Source organism: Xenopus laevis, chromosome 8L (assembly GCF_017654675.1).
Source record: "Xenopus laevis strain J_2021 chromosome 8L, Xenopus_laevis_v10.1, whole genome shotgun sequence".
NCBI lineage: Eukaryota > Metazoa > Chordata > Amphibia > Anura > Pipidae > Xenopus > Xenopus laevis.
The window spans coordinates 41,942,682-41,960,018 of record NC_054385.1 but is presented as its reverse complement, the minus strand read 5'-3'; the positions used below and the strand labels follow the sequence as shown (position 1 = coordinate 41,960,018).

The window sequence follows — 17,337 nt, the reverse complement described above, 5'->3', positions numbered from 1 at the left end:
TCTGAGTTGAAAAAATATGATTCTAATAATAAATTTGGACTAGTCGAATTTCGAATTTATGAGTTAAAAAAAAACAACAAAAAAAACTCACATGAATTCAAAATTCGACCCTTGATAAATGTGCCTCTAAATATATAAATTTAGAACACTTTCCAGGGTCGGCGACCCACCTCAGAGCTGCTTTAGAATGTGAAAAATGACACTTTACACTTTAAACAGTGTAAGTAATTGGAAAAAGTCTTTATTTCTGGTTAACGATCTGAAACCAAACAAGTGTTGGAAGGAGAACAACTCATTTAAGGCAGCCCTGAAAACAAAACGTTGTACATCCAAGTCTTCCCCACCATAAAAAACAAGCAGAACCCCCCCTGAATAAAACACACAAGCTTACAAAATTGAGCTAAATGTTAATGTATTTAGAAGAACATGGCATTTCAAGATTTAATACATCTGTAGAGCAGTAGCAACAATCTTTGTTTTTTTTTCTTTATATCTACGTTATTACCAATAGCAAATTCAATTACCCAAAATATAATCTATAAAATGATTAACAAATGGCATATAATGCTATAGATGACTTTCAAAGTACAAACTAAGCAAGAGTCCAATTTCCCCCACATACATACAAATAAATGCACCGATCCACAGTGCATGGTACCCTAATGCTACGGGAAGCAGAAAGAGCAGCTCAATAGAACACAATGAGAATAGCTGCGGCCAAATGCTACGTGTGAGCTTACGTCTGCGTTGATATTGGTAAGAAAATGCTTGACAGCCTCTAATATCCTATAATATATATAAATGGGGAAAAAAAATTAGAATCTTTTTTTTTTTTTGCCAAACTGCATCTTGAATAAATTCATTCCTACGTTGCATTTCTAGTATAGAATGAAAAAAAATTTATTATTTGAAACATCTCATTCAGCGACATGCCTTAGATGCAAATTCACTATACTGCAGGTGTATTTTGCATCCTCAAATATGTAGTCCTCCTCCCCTTTGGTCTAACATGGTACATTCTTCAGCACTTGGGCCCAGCAGTTGTTCGACCAGGGCAAGACATTTCACTTCGCAATTTTATGAAGATAAAGATGCACAGCCGCTCCCCCCTTCCAATATATATGAAGGTCTATCATGATTGTTATGGTCACTAGTATGGGATAAAATGGCACAACACTTTAAAATAATTTCAGCAAGATAAAGTAAAAAAAAAAAAAAAAAAAAAAAAGACTAAAACATTGATAGGATACGTATGCAAGTATTTTCAGGGTCATTGTATGGTTTGCTGCAGCACAGTAACAGAAACACGAGATTGCAATATACAAATGTGCAATGGCACAGTCATGTGAAAAAATTAGGACACCCTATGAAAGCCCGTGTATTTTTGTAACATTCTTGGACATATGGATATTTGTGTTTGCTTCAGAAACTCGACTGTAGTTCATATAAACAAGCTGATGTGTAGCCATGGGGCAGCCATTCAAAGCAGAATATACAGCAGATAACAGATAAGCTCTGTAGTATACAATGGAATTCTTCAGAATTTGTTATTTACGGTGTATCCTGTGCTTGAATAGCTGTACAGCAGCTTGTTTATATAAACTATAGTATAGTATAGTGAAGCAAACACTCCAGTTTTACCAGTGCAGGGCAACACTACATTAAATTTTCATTACTTTAACCACGTTTTAATTTTTTGGTGTTACTGTTCCTTTAAATAAACCCAATAAGATGCTTTTGCAATAAGGATTAATTATATTTTAATCTGGATCAAGTAAAAGGTACTGTTTTATTATTACACAGAAAAAAGAAATAATTTTTACAAATTTGGATAAAATGGAGTCTACTGGAGATGGCCATCCCATAATTCGGAGCTTTCTGGATAACGGGTTTGCAGCTAACGGATCCCATACCTGTACAACACATGGAGCCAAGTAGATTGCTAATGCACAATGCTCCATTTGTGATGTGCTGCCAGGTCTATATTGATTGGTGCAACATCCAAAAATATATTCTACCTTATATATTGGCACAGAAGCAATTTGCTGATGCTGTTCACATCACAGCAGATCTGCCTGCAGATCATTGACTACTTATATCATAAACGTGGTAGAATAAACGGACCAGCGCAGACTATATCATGCAGGGGAGACAGTTGCTCCAGCCAGTTGAATGTATGTGTGTGCAGAAACAATCATTGTATAGACAGAATCTGCTTATTCAGGTCTGAATATGTGTTCTCATTTTACTGGAAATAGAGCTATGGGACCTGCTATACAGAGTGCTCAGGACCTGGGGTTTTCCGGATAACGGATCTTTCAATAATTTGGATCTTCATACCTTAAGGGGCATATTTATCAAGGGTCGAATTTCGAATTGAAAAAACGTCGAAATTCAGTTTTTTTCGGCTCGAATAGTTCCGTTTTCGAGTGAATAGGTCCGTATTCAGCCGAATTTGAATCGTACGAATTGAAGGAATAGTGCATTAGATCAAATTAGATTCAAAGTTTTTCCCAAAAAAAAACCTTTGATTTTTCAAAGTCCACCAATGACTCCAAATAGGTTCTAGGAGGTCCCCCATAGGCCAAAACAGCAATTCGGCAGGTTTTAGTTGGCGAATGGTCGACCCCGAATTTTTAAAGATACCATACATGATAAATTTCGATATTCAAATTTTTGGATAATATTTTTTATTCCCTAGCTCGAAATTCTAATTTTTTTCACTCGAAAATTCAACTCGACCTTTGATAAATCTGCCCCGTAGTCTACTAGAAAGTCATGTAAACATTAAATAAACCCAATAGGCTGGTTCTGCTTCCAATAAGGGTTAATTATATCTTAGTTGGGATCAAGTACAAGCTACTGTTTTATTATTGCAGAGAAAAAGGAAATCATTTTTAAAGATGTGGATAATTTGGATAAAATGGAGTCATTTTATAATTTGGAGCTGGATAATGGGTTTCTGGATAACGGTTCCCATACCTGTACAGCAATAAATTAAACTTTTTTTGGCAGAAAACCGGCCATGTGCCCTCTGTATATCCAATTTAATGGTGCTTCGCTACATGGAAACAGTTGAGGATACAGAGCCCATTTTTCCCAATTATGTTTGTATCAGTGGGGCTGCACAAGATGTAACATGCAGCATCCCATGTGTCTCCAGCACTTCACCATGGTTCTGTAGATAGAGGACACATGGGGAAAAAGAAGCTCTGTTAATTTATGTTTGATGTCACCAAACTGGAATGCAAGAGAATGCATGTGTAAGGGCCCTAAGAGAGGTACAGGAACCAGAGACAACCAATCAACAGCTGAATTTGATCAGTCTTTTACAACTAGAAACAAGTACTCCGCTGAAAACGGTTGACATCTGTTTAATTTATTAAGTGCATTTGAGGTCAAAACTATAAGAAACAGGTATGGTCTGGCAGCTAAGAAACACTAACAAAGAAATCGGTTATCAAAAAAAAAATTCAAAAAAAAAATTCCTGACTGGGTCCCAGTTTTGAACTGCAAAAGAGGTGTTCACATTTCCTTAGAATGTTAATAAAAACAAGAAAGGACTGCTGCCTACCTGAAGTCACAAATCTGGAGTTAGTGCTACTCCCCAAGTAATTGTCACAATTTGCAATGATGCTCTCTAAAGATCTCAAAAAGCCTGTACTGGAGACATTATTATAGACCAGCAAAAATCCAGCAGCCCCCACCCTCATTGCTTCACTTTAAAATTAATTTCACAATCACATGTTTTTATGCTCAAAAGAGCCTGACATGTCACCTGAATGGTATCAGGCTAAATAATTAATTTTTCACAATTGACTGTGTGCTGCAGCTGGATTTTTGCTTGGACATAAATTTTTGATAGCCAGAGGGTAAAAAAACAAAAACTCATGGCTGTGGTCAGGTCTTGTGCTAGAAAAAGCAAAGATTTGTGAGTCCAGTTTAAAGGGCTTCTATCATGATTTTTTTTCTAAATTACATTGTTTACACTGCAAATAATTCACTCTACCATTTAAAATGTAATTCCTGAACCAGCAAGTGTCCTTTTTTAGTTGTAATATTGGTGTGTAGGCAGCCATCTCAGGTCATTTTGCCTGGTCATGTGCTTTCAGAAAGAGCCAGCACTTTAGCATGGAACTGCTTTCAGACAGGCTGTTTTTCCTACTCAATGTAACTGAATGTGTCACAGTGGGACCTGGATTTTTACTATTGAGTGTTGTTCTTAGATCTACCAGGCAGCTGTTGTCTGGTTATTTCCCATTGTTCTATTGATGGGAAGGGAGGGGGGTGATACTCCAACTTTCAGTACAGCTGTAAAGAGTGACTGAAGTTTATCAGAGCACAAGTCACATGACTGAGGGCACCTGGAAACTCTAAGATTCAACTCTAATTGCCAATGAGCTACGCTGCCAGCAATGTTTTTTTTTTTATCGATTTCAAAGGAAAATTTAGTAAATGTGTTGAGTTTGCTGGCACTCAGTACTCTATTTGCCAGCAAATTAGATTCTATGTTGCTGGCAGTTATAGGGCTACATATTCAAGTAAAAATGGACATATTAGCAAAACAAAAAGTGTGATAGTTATTGGACCTTTATAAGCAAAAGAAAAAAAGAACCCCAATTGCCTCCCACTCGTACCGCAGTTCCTCAGATATTACACTACTTATAAAGTATTTTGTGATTGCGTGAGGGCAATCGCTGAACGTTAAAAAAATACTAATGTGCTTGGTTTAGCACTTAAAGCACTATTTATTATTGATCATTAATTACTTGGCACTTTTTAGCACTTTACAACTAATTAATTTGTAAGCAATTATGAAATTTTAGTAATTGCGACCTTACAATAAACCTTTTAGCACTTAAAGCACTTTAGTATTTTTATTCTCATTAATTCCTGGTTGGATTAATTGTGGGTGATAATATAAGGTATTGGATAATACACTGGCGTAAAAGGTTATTTATTTGTGTAAAGCATTAATTGTATTGAGTATCTATCAACCTTTAAGTCTAAGTACATTTAACTGAATTAATTCTTATAGCACTGGCACTTTAATATAAATTGTAATTTGTGCAAACCAAGCACATTAGTATTTTTTTAACGTTCAGCGATTGCCCTCACGCAATCACGAAATACTTTATAAGTAGTGTAATATCTGAGGAACTGCGGTACGAGTGGGAGGCAATTGGGGTTCTTTTTTTCTTTTGCTTATAGAATTAATTTAAATCTCTGACTTAGGTCAGACCTCTGCCTCCGCCGTGGGTTAAATTCACTTTTGAAAGGATCACCTTGTTTTTGTAGTTATTGGACCTTTGTTATTTCGCCATAAATGGATTTTAAAAAGGAAATTTACCTTTAATTTAAAAGTGATTAAAAAGTCACCCACCAACGTTGGAAAACCTTCAAAAGAAACGATTTGGTAATATTTATTAATTTGTTTTTGTTCTATAGTTAAAAAATAGCTTCATGTTCCTCTCTGGGCCTCAGGCAGCCCTAACTCCAAAGCTAAAGAAATTAAAGGAAAACTATACCCCTCAAACAATGTAGGTCTCTATAAAGATATAGTGCTTAAACAGCTCATATGTTGAACCCTGCTTCATGTAAATAAACCATTTTCATAATAATATACTTTTTAGTAGTATGTGCCATTGGGTAATCATAAATAGAAAATAGCCATTTTACAAATGAAGGGCCGCCTGGGATCAAACGATTCACTGTGCACACAAACATACCAGGAAACCATACATGTTAGATCACATGAGCCAATTAACAGACAGAGTTCTGTGTTTTGCTTCCACACTTCTTCCTGTTACAGTTAGAGCTGCAGTATTTCTGGTCAGGTGATCTCTGAGGCAGCACACAGACCATCACAAAATGGTGGTTCAAGGCAAGAGATGTAAAAGGACAATATTTACTTAAATATATATAAATCGGTATAACAAGATTCTTTAATATGCCACTTAATTTTATATGAACTATCTGTTGGGGGTATACAGTATTTTCCTTTAATGCAGTCACCAGCTATCTTGCAAGTTCAGTGGGAGCCAATAGGAAACAAGCTGTAGCTTGAAGGCTGTATCTTTTAAAAACATGAAGATGCATTGCAAATTCTAAGAATACTACCATCTAATAGTTTAAATCAGAATATGCATTACATTTATATTTAAATATGCCTTTCCTTCAAGGGCCGACTGCTCATCTAGTCCCACAATATCCCAGAACTTATTAAACATCAAAGGTGATACAATGAGAAGCACACAAGAACGTGTGCTGTATAAAGGTAGTTACCTGGATCTTTTCAGCAATACCTCAAATGAAAGCTGTCCAGCACAATACATGTCTAACTCTACCACTCCTTGCCATGGCCTTACATTGATTATTTAACACATTATATTAAAGATGCATGATTTTTTTAAACACATTTTACATATTACGCCAACATGTTTATTTTTTTTTGTTCATTATATTATAAAGTGCAAATGAAAGGAGGAATGAAGCCCCAAAACAAAATTTTGAAAGAATGCACATGCACCTGCTCCACAAGGTTGCCACAACAACATGGCCAATAAGTTCTTTGGCCACTTTTCAAAATCAATATCTAAACAAGTCATATAAAGATTACTGGGTGGTCATTTTGGTCCCATACATAGGATGATGGCCTGTCCTGTGTTTGGGACAAAAAGCATGACCCATCCCACCCATATCTGCCCTGTATACGGGCACTTTCATTCTGTTCTGAGTTCTGAGTCGATGTGTGTAACCAGCAGGGAGAGGGACTAAATACTCAGATGGTTCTCAATGCAGAGGTTCAGATAACACTTGTTGGTTAATACAAGTAGATCATTCTTTCTTGAGAGCTCTCTTATAACAGGAATGCACCGAATCCACTTTTTGGGATTCGGGCAAATCCTTCGTGAAAGATTCATCCGAATACCGAACCGACTCCTAATTTGTATATGCAAATTAGAGGCAGGAACGGAAAAGCTGGGAAAAAATGTTTTCTACTACCTTGTTTTGTGACAAAAAGTCACGCGATTTCCCTTCCCACACCTAATTTACATATGCAAATTAGGATTCGGCTTGGCCATACCGTACCGACTCCTAATTTGCATATGTGAATTAGAGACAGGAACAGAAAAGATGGGAAACAGTGTTTTTTTCTTCCTTATTTTGTGACAAGTCACTGGATTTCCCTTTCCACGCCTAATTTACATATGCAAATTAGGTATCGGCTTCGGGCGAATCCTGCTGAAAAAGGCAGAATCTGAACCGATTCCTGGATTCAGTTGATCCCTAATATTTTATAAAAGCATTAATGGAAAAAAACAAAACAAAAGGAGGGTACGGGGAATACTTCTATATCATCCCTATGAAGCTCCCAGAAGCATTCCTAAAGAACAGGGCAGAATATCAAAGTTTACAATTCATTTTTATTATAACATGGTGAACTTTCATTTCTTGAGATAGTTTAAAATAGCAGAAAGTTTCATTTGGATCCCCTACCTAGGATCTAGTTCTATCAAAAACCAATGGCCCTTTCCAGTCTTCTTTTATATTTTAGGCAACACATGTAGCTTTTATGGAAAGAGAAGATTTGTGTAGATTTTATTTTGTGCCAAATTTAATAAATAGCAAAAATTATATCTACTGAAATAATTAGGTTTACTTACTATATCTTTTTTTTTTTTCAAGGATAATAGGTTTTACTTTTTAAATCCTTTTTCAAAGGATGCAACTGAAATAAACGCAAGGAAGCATCAGCATTAAACATTTTCTTTTAGGATATTCTATTTACACAATAAAATTGACTTAATTTTGGCTTACTGTACTTAAAGTGGCACAAATTGCAAAGACAACAACCCCCTGTTTAATGCTCAGTGGTGCACAGCATAACGAGTTTTACTTTCATTTTTGTGGCAAAAAAGAAAATGATTAATCTTGGGTTCTAGCGCTCCAATATACTTGTGTCTGTTTTAAAAAGAAACAAAACAGAAAGTGTGCTATGGTCCAGAAAAAAATGCAAGACAACCTGATCCTACTGTATATGAATGAAGAGGAATCCCAAAGCTATGCAGTGTTACTTTACCATTTACTTTATCATAATGTCCAACAGTTGAAAGCCTATTCCTGAAGTGATCTTATTGCAATGCTGTTGCATGTTTTTCTTGGTCCGTGCAGTCCATTTCAATCTATTATCCCAATATCTCATTCCTGGATATTTTATATAACTTGGTTCCCAGGTCTCAAACCAAATCTGCTGATACCATGAAAATGTTTCTTGATTACAGCAGCAGTGTACTTTTAGGGACTGTCTGGAAAAAAAGGGGGGGGGGGGGTCTGTTCATATTGTACAATAAATACAAGGAGGGAAGTAAGCCGTATAATGAATTGAGTTAGGAAACTCTTTATGAGTGTTGGTTGGACAAAGGCACCTCAATGTTCACATTTAAAAATGTAGATTATCCAATTTTACCTGCCACCATGTTGTAGGAAGAATAGACTGTATTCTCTGAACAGCTTTGAACACTCAAAGCAGCCCGCATAGGATTCCACAGCATAAGAACAGTTCTGAATTTCTAAAGCACTGCAGTTCAAAGAATGGATATTTTTATACACTGGAAATACATGGTGTCCCTGGAAAAAGACTGTATTGGCAGGAAACTGGAAATTCGCCTTTCACCAATTTTTGGTTGTCAGTGAATCCTTTTTTGCTTTGGCTGCTTCACATAAACTGCAACTAAAAATAAAACAATCATTATTTTTGTTATAATGACTTACAATGTTTTGTCTTCACCAGAGAAATGTTTTCTGTAGTAGAAAAGGTTAAGTATATTACCAGCTGAGTCACAATGCAAATCAATTTAAGACACAAAAAATGCATATTCTCATGACAACACAAGAAGGGTTTAGACAAGTGCTGTCAATTTTCAGCCTATTTTATTAATTCAAAGCAAACAATTGGATGTGAGCGCTTTCATTAGCCTATAATAGGTCAGGTAAAGGAACAGTAACACCAATAAATTAAACTGTTTTAAAGTAATGAAAATATCCTGATGCCCCTGCACTGGTAAAACTGATCTATTTGCTTGAGAAACACTACTATAGTTCATATAAACAAGCTGCTGTGTAGCAATGGTGGACATTGAAAAAAGGCTATATGGCACAGGTTAAATAGTGGATAACAGATAACACCATTATGTTCTACAGAGCTTATCTGCTCTGTACCCTGAGCCTTTTCTCATTTGAATGGCTGACCATTGCTACACGGCAGCTTATTTATATAAACAATAGTAGTGTTTCTAAAGCAAACACAGCAGTTTTACTAGTTCAGGGCAACACTGTATTGTATTTTTATTACTTAAAAAAAACTTCTTTTTTGATGTTACTGTTCCTTTAAATTTAAACATAATATGGTTAGTAAGAGTAAAAAGACTGGCATCACTGTGTGCATATAACACTTTTCACATTACAGGACACAGTTGAAATCATCGTGGATTGCTTCACACGAACTACAATGGGAAGCAGAGCTAGTAGCACACGGTCTGTAAGCCTGACAATAAAAAATTTATTTACCTGAGCCCCCGAAACAGTTGCAAATGGATTGGTTGGCCTTTGCTGTGAGTATATCATTGGCTGAGAAACCATCAGAGGATTAGACACAATCTGCGTAGGAGCCTGTAACAGAGGGATAAGGGGGTTAGTCATCTAAAAAGCCAATAATGAGAAACCAAATACCTAACAACAAAAATGAATGGGGGGGGGGTTAAAGATGAAAGCCAATACCACAGAAACTTACCATTCCATACACAGGCACTTGGGGTGTAGCCACTGGATAATTCATCTGAGCAGGTACCTAAACAAGAAGAACAATAATATTACACAAGAGCTGTGGAGTTGGGAGCAATTTTGGGTATCAGGGGTCGGAGTCGCCAAAAATGTACCAACTCTGACTCCTAATAACTTTAAAAAGAAGCACTGAAAATAATCAAATCAGATTTAAGAGCTTCTATGAAGGAAGATATGGCAGAAGCAATTTGATTTCTTAGAACAATACTTTCAGTTAATTTTGGATTGTATTTAACAGCTATTCTACAGCTATGACAGGTTCAACTAATATATAAGTTGTTTTAGGTTTTCCAGTTTGTTTATGTAGTTTTAACTTTGATTTTGTTTCAGAATTACGAATGGATGTGATTTATAATTTTTGAGCTTGGCAATGATAACATGCCTTGTATGTATCAAAATGGAAATAACATTGAGAACAGTAACACCAAAAATTAAAGTGTTCTAAATGAATTAACATAGAATATACTGTTAGCATGCACTGGTAAAAGCTGTGTGTTTGCTTTAGAAAGACCAATATAGTTTATATCACTGATGCCCAACCAGTGGCACGCGGGTAACATGTTGCTCATCGACCCATTTGATGTTGCTCCCAGTGGTCTCAAAACATGTGCTCATTTTTAAATTCAAGAATTTGCGGCATGTTTTAAGGTACAAAGTCCATGTACACTATCAAATAGAGTCTTCAGCAGGCTGCCAGTCCACATGGTGCTACCACCATGCCCCTGAAGAAGCTGGTAACAGCGAAACGCGTAGGGCAGCATAGGTGGGGGATGTAGCCCTTATCCGCTCCCCACGTAGACAGGTAGAATTGGGAACAGGGGAGTGGGGCTTTTGCTATAAGGGAAAGGGATTTTTCACTTGGTTAACCCCTAACTTTTTTGCAAACTTTTGGCACCTGTTTCTTGGGTGCTTCATGCACATTGAGCGATTTTTGGCTCTATGATTCCCTTACCTTCCACCTTGTGCTTAAGGTTTTAATTATATGTTTTTTATGGTCATTGACCAGCACTATCCATATGTTTATGGAATAGTGAAGTTATTTAAATTTTACTTGGTTTGCTGTGTGGGCATAGCCCAATGCATTTTGTAATTGGTTTTAATTGCTATAATTAAAAGTGAAGTTTTAAGTGTCACGTTAGCAACCCTGTTGTGCCTATTTGTCGCCTGAACTGGTTAGCAGTGGGGAATGAAGAAGGGTCTATCTATTAATACACCTCTTATTTCCTTTTCATCTATCCTATTTTCTTTAGTTTTGATGTTTATCGATTCTAACCTGCAGGCTATGTATTTACGAGACTGCCAATTACTGATTTAGGCTCCTATCCTATATCTTGTACCACCAATTAGCCAATCAGTGCCCTTTTTGCATGCTTGTGATGCTCTCCAACTCTTTTTACATTTGAGTATGGCTCACGGGTAAAAAACGTTGGAGATCCCTGCTTTATATAAACAAGCTGCTGTGTAGCCATTGGGGCAGCCATTCAAGCTGGAAAAAAGGCTCAAGTTACACAGCAGATAACAGAAAAAACATTATTGTATTGGGCAGGGTTTATCTGTTATGTGCTAAGCAATTGTCTCAGAACATCACACTCTACAACATACAATTAGTTAACACAAAAGTGGACACTCCTTGAACAGAAATCAGTAGCCATTTAGAGTATCTGAGTATGGCAGTACACTTACATATCCTGGATAATGCACTCCATTCTGGGTGAGCATAATTAAGTAAAGAAAGGAAAAAAAAAAAACACATTTAAAAAAAAAAAATGTTCTTTTGAAGTCTCATTGACCATATTAATTGCAGTCTAGCCTTGCTTACTGTTTTAGTGCCACATTATCAAAATTGTTCCAAACTCTGTACCTGGTATGAAAAGACAGACACAGTGGGGTGTCATCTCTCACAACTTTAGTTTCTCTATTATGAAATCACAGACACTAAACATGCTAGAGCCCACCTACTTGAAATCAACCTGGATCAAACTTCAACTGCTCCAGCTGGTGAGCTTTGACAGAAGAGGATCCAACATGGTGCAAGATGACCTGTCAATCCTGCTGTGCAACCCTTCCCAACCCCTGCTTTATAGTTTTATAGCAGATACAAATATAGGACAGTAACAGGGAAGTGCAGTAATGGGTAGTGGAAGTGGAAAATCCCACAGAGGGGGACGCCTGCAAAGTAATCCACACTGTGTAGGCAATAGGAGCAATCCTTGGTGTTAAGGCTAATACTGGACCACTGAAATATCATCTTTGTAAAGATGTTTAACAACGTTACAAGATGGTGACCCCCCTGTGGCCAACTTTAAAAGCATTTAAAAAATCATTTGTTCGATTAGCCTTGTGGTGCAGTTTATTTTTAGTATCCATTATTAAAGCATTTCTAGCCTTATTCTATTTTAGACTTTACTTCCCCTTTAACAGCAATATTAAAAACACAACATGTAACAGATATCTGGAAAAAAATTATTTATGTTTTCATGATATTTCCCCTGTACGGATATCTCCCAAAACAATGACTTTCTGTCATGTTACAGGTGTCCTCTTACAAAACTGAACTATTCACATATTGCTTTAGTAAATCTATATAACATACCATCTGTGGGACTGAAGCTGCAGGAGTAGCGTTCCATGTGGTCGATGTGCTTGTCTTAGCTTGCCAGTTCATGCCCCCTGTTAGCTTCCTCTCTGAGGGTTGATTCCATTGCATGTCAGATCTGGTGGGAATTAAATATATCATCAGATCAAAGACAAAGATAAATTTTAAAGGGTTGTTCACCTTTGAGTTAAGTATGATATAGAAAATGATATTCTGAGTCAATTTGCAATTGGTTTTCATTTTGTATTATTTATGGTTTTCAAGTTATTTAGCTTTTTATGCAGCAGCTCTTCAGTTTGCAATTTCAGCAATCTGGTTGCTACGGTCCAAATTACCCTAGTTACCATGCCCTGATTTGAATAAGAGACTGAATATGAATAGGAGAGGACCTAAATAGAAAGCAGAGTAATAAAAAGAATAAAAATAAATTTGTAGCTTTACTGAGCATTTGTTTTTCAGATGGGGTCATTGACCCCCTTTTGAAAGCTGGAAAGAGTCAGAAGAACGCAGCAAATAATTAAAAAACTACAAAAAAAATAAATATGAAGATCAATTAAAAAAGTTCCTTAGAATCTATAATATACTAAAAAATAGCTTAAAGGTGAACCACTCCTTTAAAGAGACAGCACAGGAATTATGATTTTAGAATGTTTTGATAAATAATGGAAATAATCAACACTTGCAATGTATTTCATGTAATGAAAATTAGTAGTGTATTGTAGGCATATTTCTGCATTATGCACTAACATGATATATGTTAATACGCAGCAACAAGAACGAACTAGAGGTGCTAGGCACTAGCTTATGTTTACACTACCTAACAGAGAACACTGGAAGCCCAGGAGTTACTGTATGCTATGGTTAAAAGACCTGCTGGTGTGTTAGCTATAGAGGTTAATAAACTAGAATTTTGTATATTCAGAGAATGAAATGTGCACAGCTGTGTATTGCCGCTGAAATCATAGTATTCCAGCATACAAAAAAGCCATTCAAATGCTTATTGCTGGAAGATTTAAAAAAATAAAAATCTAAAGGACACAAATAACTCCCATATTATTCCCACTCATATAAACTTGCTGGCCAACAGCTTTAAAAAATATTTCCTGATGAATTTTAAATAAACCCATTTACATTTATCCTATATTCCAACAAGTGGATTTTAACCTGGGTCTCTCCAGCCATAGCCGGATAACAACCCCCAGCACCTTAAAGTCAGGCAACAGATGTTATTCTAAAGCAGGGGTCAGCAACCTTTACTATCAAAAGAGCCATTTTGCCCCTCTCCCACTAAAGAAAAACTTTTTTAACCTTTTTTTAATTTTAACTGTTACAACAACAGAATACAACAAACAGAAGTGCATTGTGTATATGCAGGGCTACTTTGAAATAAATTAAACACTGAATAGCTCTATTAAATGCTAGTGTTCTCATCTGTTTAATGTGAATTCTGTTTCTGAATCTCCATGATGATCGTCTCTCTCTTGTCTTGAGTGTGTGACCGCAGTAAGGACCATGATGAAATCATCTTGCTGTGGCTCAGTCTTGCCACTCCTGGGACGTCTATACAGCCCTCACACCTGCTGGCGGCTTCTTGAGTGTGCTTACTGCGGTCGCACACTCAAGAAGCCACCAGCAGGTGCTAGGGCTGTAAATACGACCTGACAGGCAAAGCCGCAAGACTGAGCCGCAGCAAGCAGGAGGAAGAGCCGCATGCGGCTCTAGAGCCGCAGGTTCCCTACCCCTGTTCTAAAGCTAGGCTTGTAGTTCAGCAAAGACCGTAGAGCCACAGGATGATAATCACTTTGAATTGTGCAAACAATGTGCCTTTGTAAGGAAACCACAACATTTTAAAGACAAAATACACAAAAATAATGAAGAAGCAACATATATCAGACCTTTTTGAAGGCGTTCCTCCAAAGCCAAGATCTGAGAAATAAAACACAATGTTAGTACCATATATATAAATGATATATATTGAAGAAAAACAATATACACTGACTTACTTCCCACAAGGTTAGCGAGAGAGGAATCTAGATCACTTGCAAATAATTTTCCACTTGGCTGGCTGACTGCTACAGACTTCTGGTTTGGCTGTGGTACAGTTGGTTGTAAAACATTGTCTGTAAAGTTGTCTGCAAAGTAGATGTCTGGAAAAAAAAAATCAACATTTTTTTTTACAAAGTTTGTAATATTCAGAAAAATAATGTATTGATGTTTTTATGGTGTGTACTGATAAGCTGACCAGTACTGGGGCAGATTTATCAAGGGTAGAATTTCAAATTGGAATTTTATGGCCAAAACTGTCAAATTCGACTATGGAGTTTTCGGGGTTTTTTTTTTTTTAATTAATTTGATTTTTGAGATTTATCATACTCTGGTCCTTTAACAACTCGAATTTGACTATTTGCCACCTAAAACCTGCTGAATTGCTGTATAATATTAATTGGGTGATGTTTGCAGCCTTCCTGACATTGAAGTTTTTTTTTTCGAATGGGAGTTTGAATTTGAAATTCGACCCTTGATAAATGTGCCTCTAAGTATCTATTCTGTTTTCTCGTACAGAAGATGATCTGTGCAGGCTATTATTTTTCATGTACCATATTAAGCCACTATCTAAAACAAATCTAAATCACAGTATTAGAACTGTATTTATTTTAGGTCCATTTAAAGGAAAAGTAACATCAATTTTTTTTAAATGTATTTATTTATTTTAAAATTCGTTAGAATACAACAAATTGTATTGATGTTACTGTTCCCTTAAGATCAATTCTGTTTATGATCAGATAAAATAGCATTAGTGAGTTACCTTGAAAGTAAGAGTAACAAGAGTAGATTTGGACTGTATTTTTGCCCAAGGCCAGGTACAATAAATAGAATGGATTATGCTTACATTATTATTTGCATGGTATTATCTCTAAATATTAAGACAATTGTTTAAGTAAGTAAATATATAGATTTCCAAAAATACTCACCATTGTTTGACATGCCAGTTGACCAAGAGTATAAAGGAAAAGGAGAAAAAAAAAAAGAGGAAGAAGTCAAAACACACTTTTGGACAACTACATCAATTTACGTCACTATGATTTCTGCCCCCCAAATCTTCAGTGGGGCCTGGTGTAAACCATCATAATAAGACCAACCCACACTGCACCCCACCCTGATGCCTGTCTGGTGCTTGTCCACCGGTTGCCGAATTTAACTTCTTTTGTGAAAGGCACTACTGCATATACAGCAAGTAGTTCATGACTTGGTCAAATTCGAGCACTTCAGCCATATTGAATCCAAACCGTTTTGTTGGGTAAATTTAAAGCTGTAAACAACTGAATAAGGCAATTTGTTTACAATTTAAGCTATTTTTTTATTATTCACACATGTATATATGCAAAGGATTAGGAATCAGCCAAATCTTCTGTAATGGATTCCACATTCAGACAAATCCAAAAACCATGGAGATTTTACAGTTGATGTGTTGATATTCTTTGAAAAACATATAGGTTCAAACTTAGCACTACTTTGACTCCACTACAGTCATTTTTGAAATATAAAGGCGACCGTCACAAAACAGTAGTTTCTGAAATATATTTTATACCATAAAGTGTACCATGCTGGTCTATACTTTCATATGCAGATGTTTTGGCACCAAAGACAGCATCAAAGTCAACATTCATCCCTCCAGAGGTGTTCTGTCCTGAATGTGAAGGGTAACCTACAGAAAAATAAATTCGCTATCAACATCAGTGTGAAATTTTAGATAATGGTATGCTTATCTATTTATTTAAAAGAACATAAACTAAAATAAGAGTGGCTTAAGTAATGTATTCACTTTAAAATGTTAGACAGATGGATCTGTCCCATCTCCTACCCAGAAAAGGAGATTTTGTGTACTAACTGTTAAATCTTTGTCTTCAGTCGCTTGGGGGACACAGGGACAGTGGGGTATAGCTGGTACCACTGGGAGGCAGGACACAACAAATAACTGGCTCCTCCTTCATTGGCTATACCCCCAGCATGTGGAGCTCGGCTCACTTTGTACCAAAGTCGTCAGGAATCAAAATAACTCGTATCTGTAACTGTAGAAACAACTGCATCTTGTCTGATGGAAAAAAACAAGAGCTTCAATCCAGGGGGGGAACCCCTGTGTCCCTCAAGCAACTGAAGAGAAAGAGATTTAACGGTGAGTAGAGATCTTCTTTACTCCAGGTTGGCTTGGGGGGACACAGGGACAGTGGGGACATACCAAAGCTGTCCCTTGAACCCCGGGTGGGAGAATGAGGCCTATGTGGAAGTAACCACTGCGACTTGAAGAATCTTTCTGTTAAAGCGAGTGTCAGAAGACGCAAAGGTGTCGAAATAGTAAAATTTTGAAAAGGAGTGTCCACGTAGCTGCTTTGCTGTTCCGCTGAAGCCTGGTTTTTGAACGCCCAGGACGTCCTCAGATCCCTCGTGGAATGATCAATGAGTCTGGCTGGAGGAGTTTGTCCCTCTGCAATGTAGGCGCGCTGAATGGCTTGCTTGATCCAATGGTATATGGTAGCTTTAGTAGCCGGTGTACCCCGCTGCTGTCCTGAAGGGAAAACCAGTAGTGAGTCAGTCTTAAGAATATCATGAACTCTGTGCAGATAAAACTTTAGAGCCCAGATGGGGTCCAAGGTGTGCAGTGACGCCTCTTTAGGGTTAGCGGGTGAGGGACAGAAGGTTGGAACAGTAATTTCTTGATTCAGATGGATTTCTGAAACCACCTTGGGCAAAAAAGATGGAACTGCGCGGAGGACCACTCTGTCGTGATGGAAAACGAGAAAAGGCTGTCTGCATGACAAGGCGTTGAGTTCTGAGATGCGCCTTGCTGCGGCGATGGCCAGAAGGAATACCAGGTCTTCCAGGTGAGCCATTGAAGGGGT

The 17,337-nt window shown here is 37.0% G+C and overlaps 1 protein-coding gene across 3 annotated transcripts in view; it reads right to left on the bottom strand.

Annotated features, from left to right (window-relative positions):
* Window positions 1-7,407: 7,407 nt before the first annotated feature.
* Window positions 7,408-17,337, bottom strand: part of picalml.L (phosphatidylinositol binding clathrin assembly protein like L homeolog) — a 30,996-nt gene continuing 21,066 nt past the window's right edge. The window contains exons 14-21 of one of the 3 annotated variants that reach the window (XM_041572731.1): window positions 16,041-16,145; window positions 14,443-14,571; window positions 14,335-14,365; window positions 12,437-12,557; window positions 11,527-11,550; window positions 9,794-9,850; window positions 9,571-9,672; window positions 7,408-8,734 (exon numbers count right to left, since the gene is read on the bottom strand). In XM_041572731.1, coding sequence (XP_041428665.1) covers window positions 8,720-8,734; window positions 9,571-9,672; window positions 9,794-9,850; window positions 11,527-11,550; window positions 12,437-12,557; window positions 14,335-14,365; window positions 14,443-14,571; window positions 16,041-16,145 — 584 coding nt within the window. In that variant the 3' untranslated portion in view covers window positions 7,408-8,719. Of the gene's footprint in view, window positions 8,735-9,570; window positions 9,673-9,793; window positions 9,851-11,526; window positions 11,551-12,436; window positions 12,558-14,334; window positions 14,366-14,442; window positions 14,572-16,028; window positions 16,146-17,337 lie in introns of all 3 variants that reach the window. The other 2 variants (XM_041572730.1, XM_018229826.2) reach the window with 2 other exon arrangements.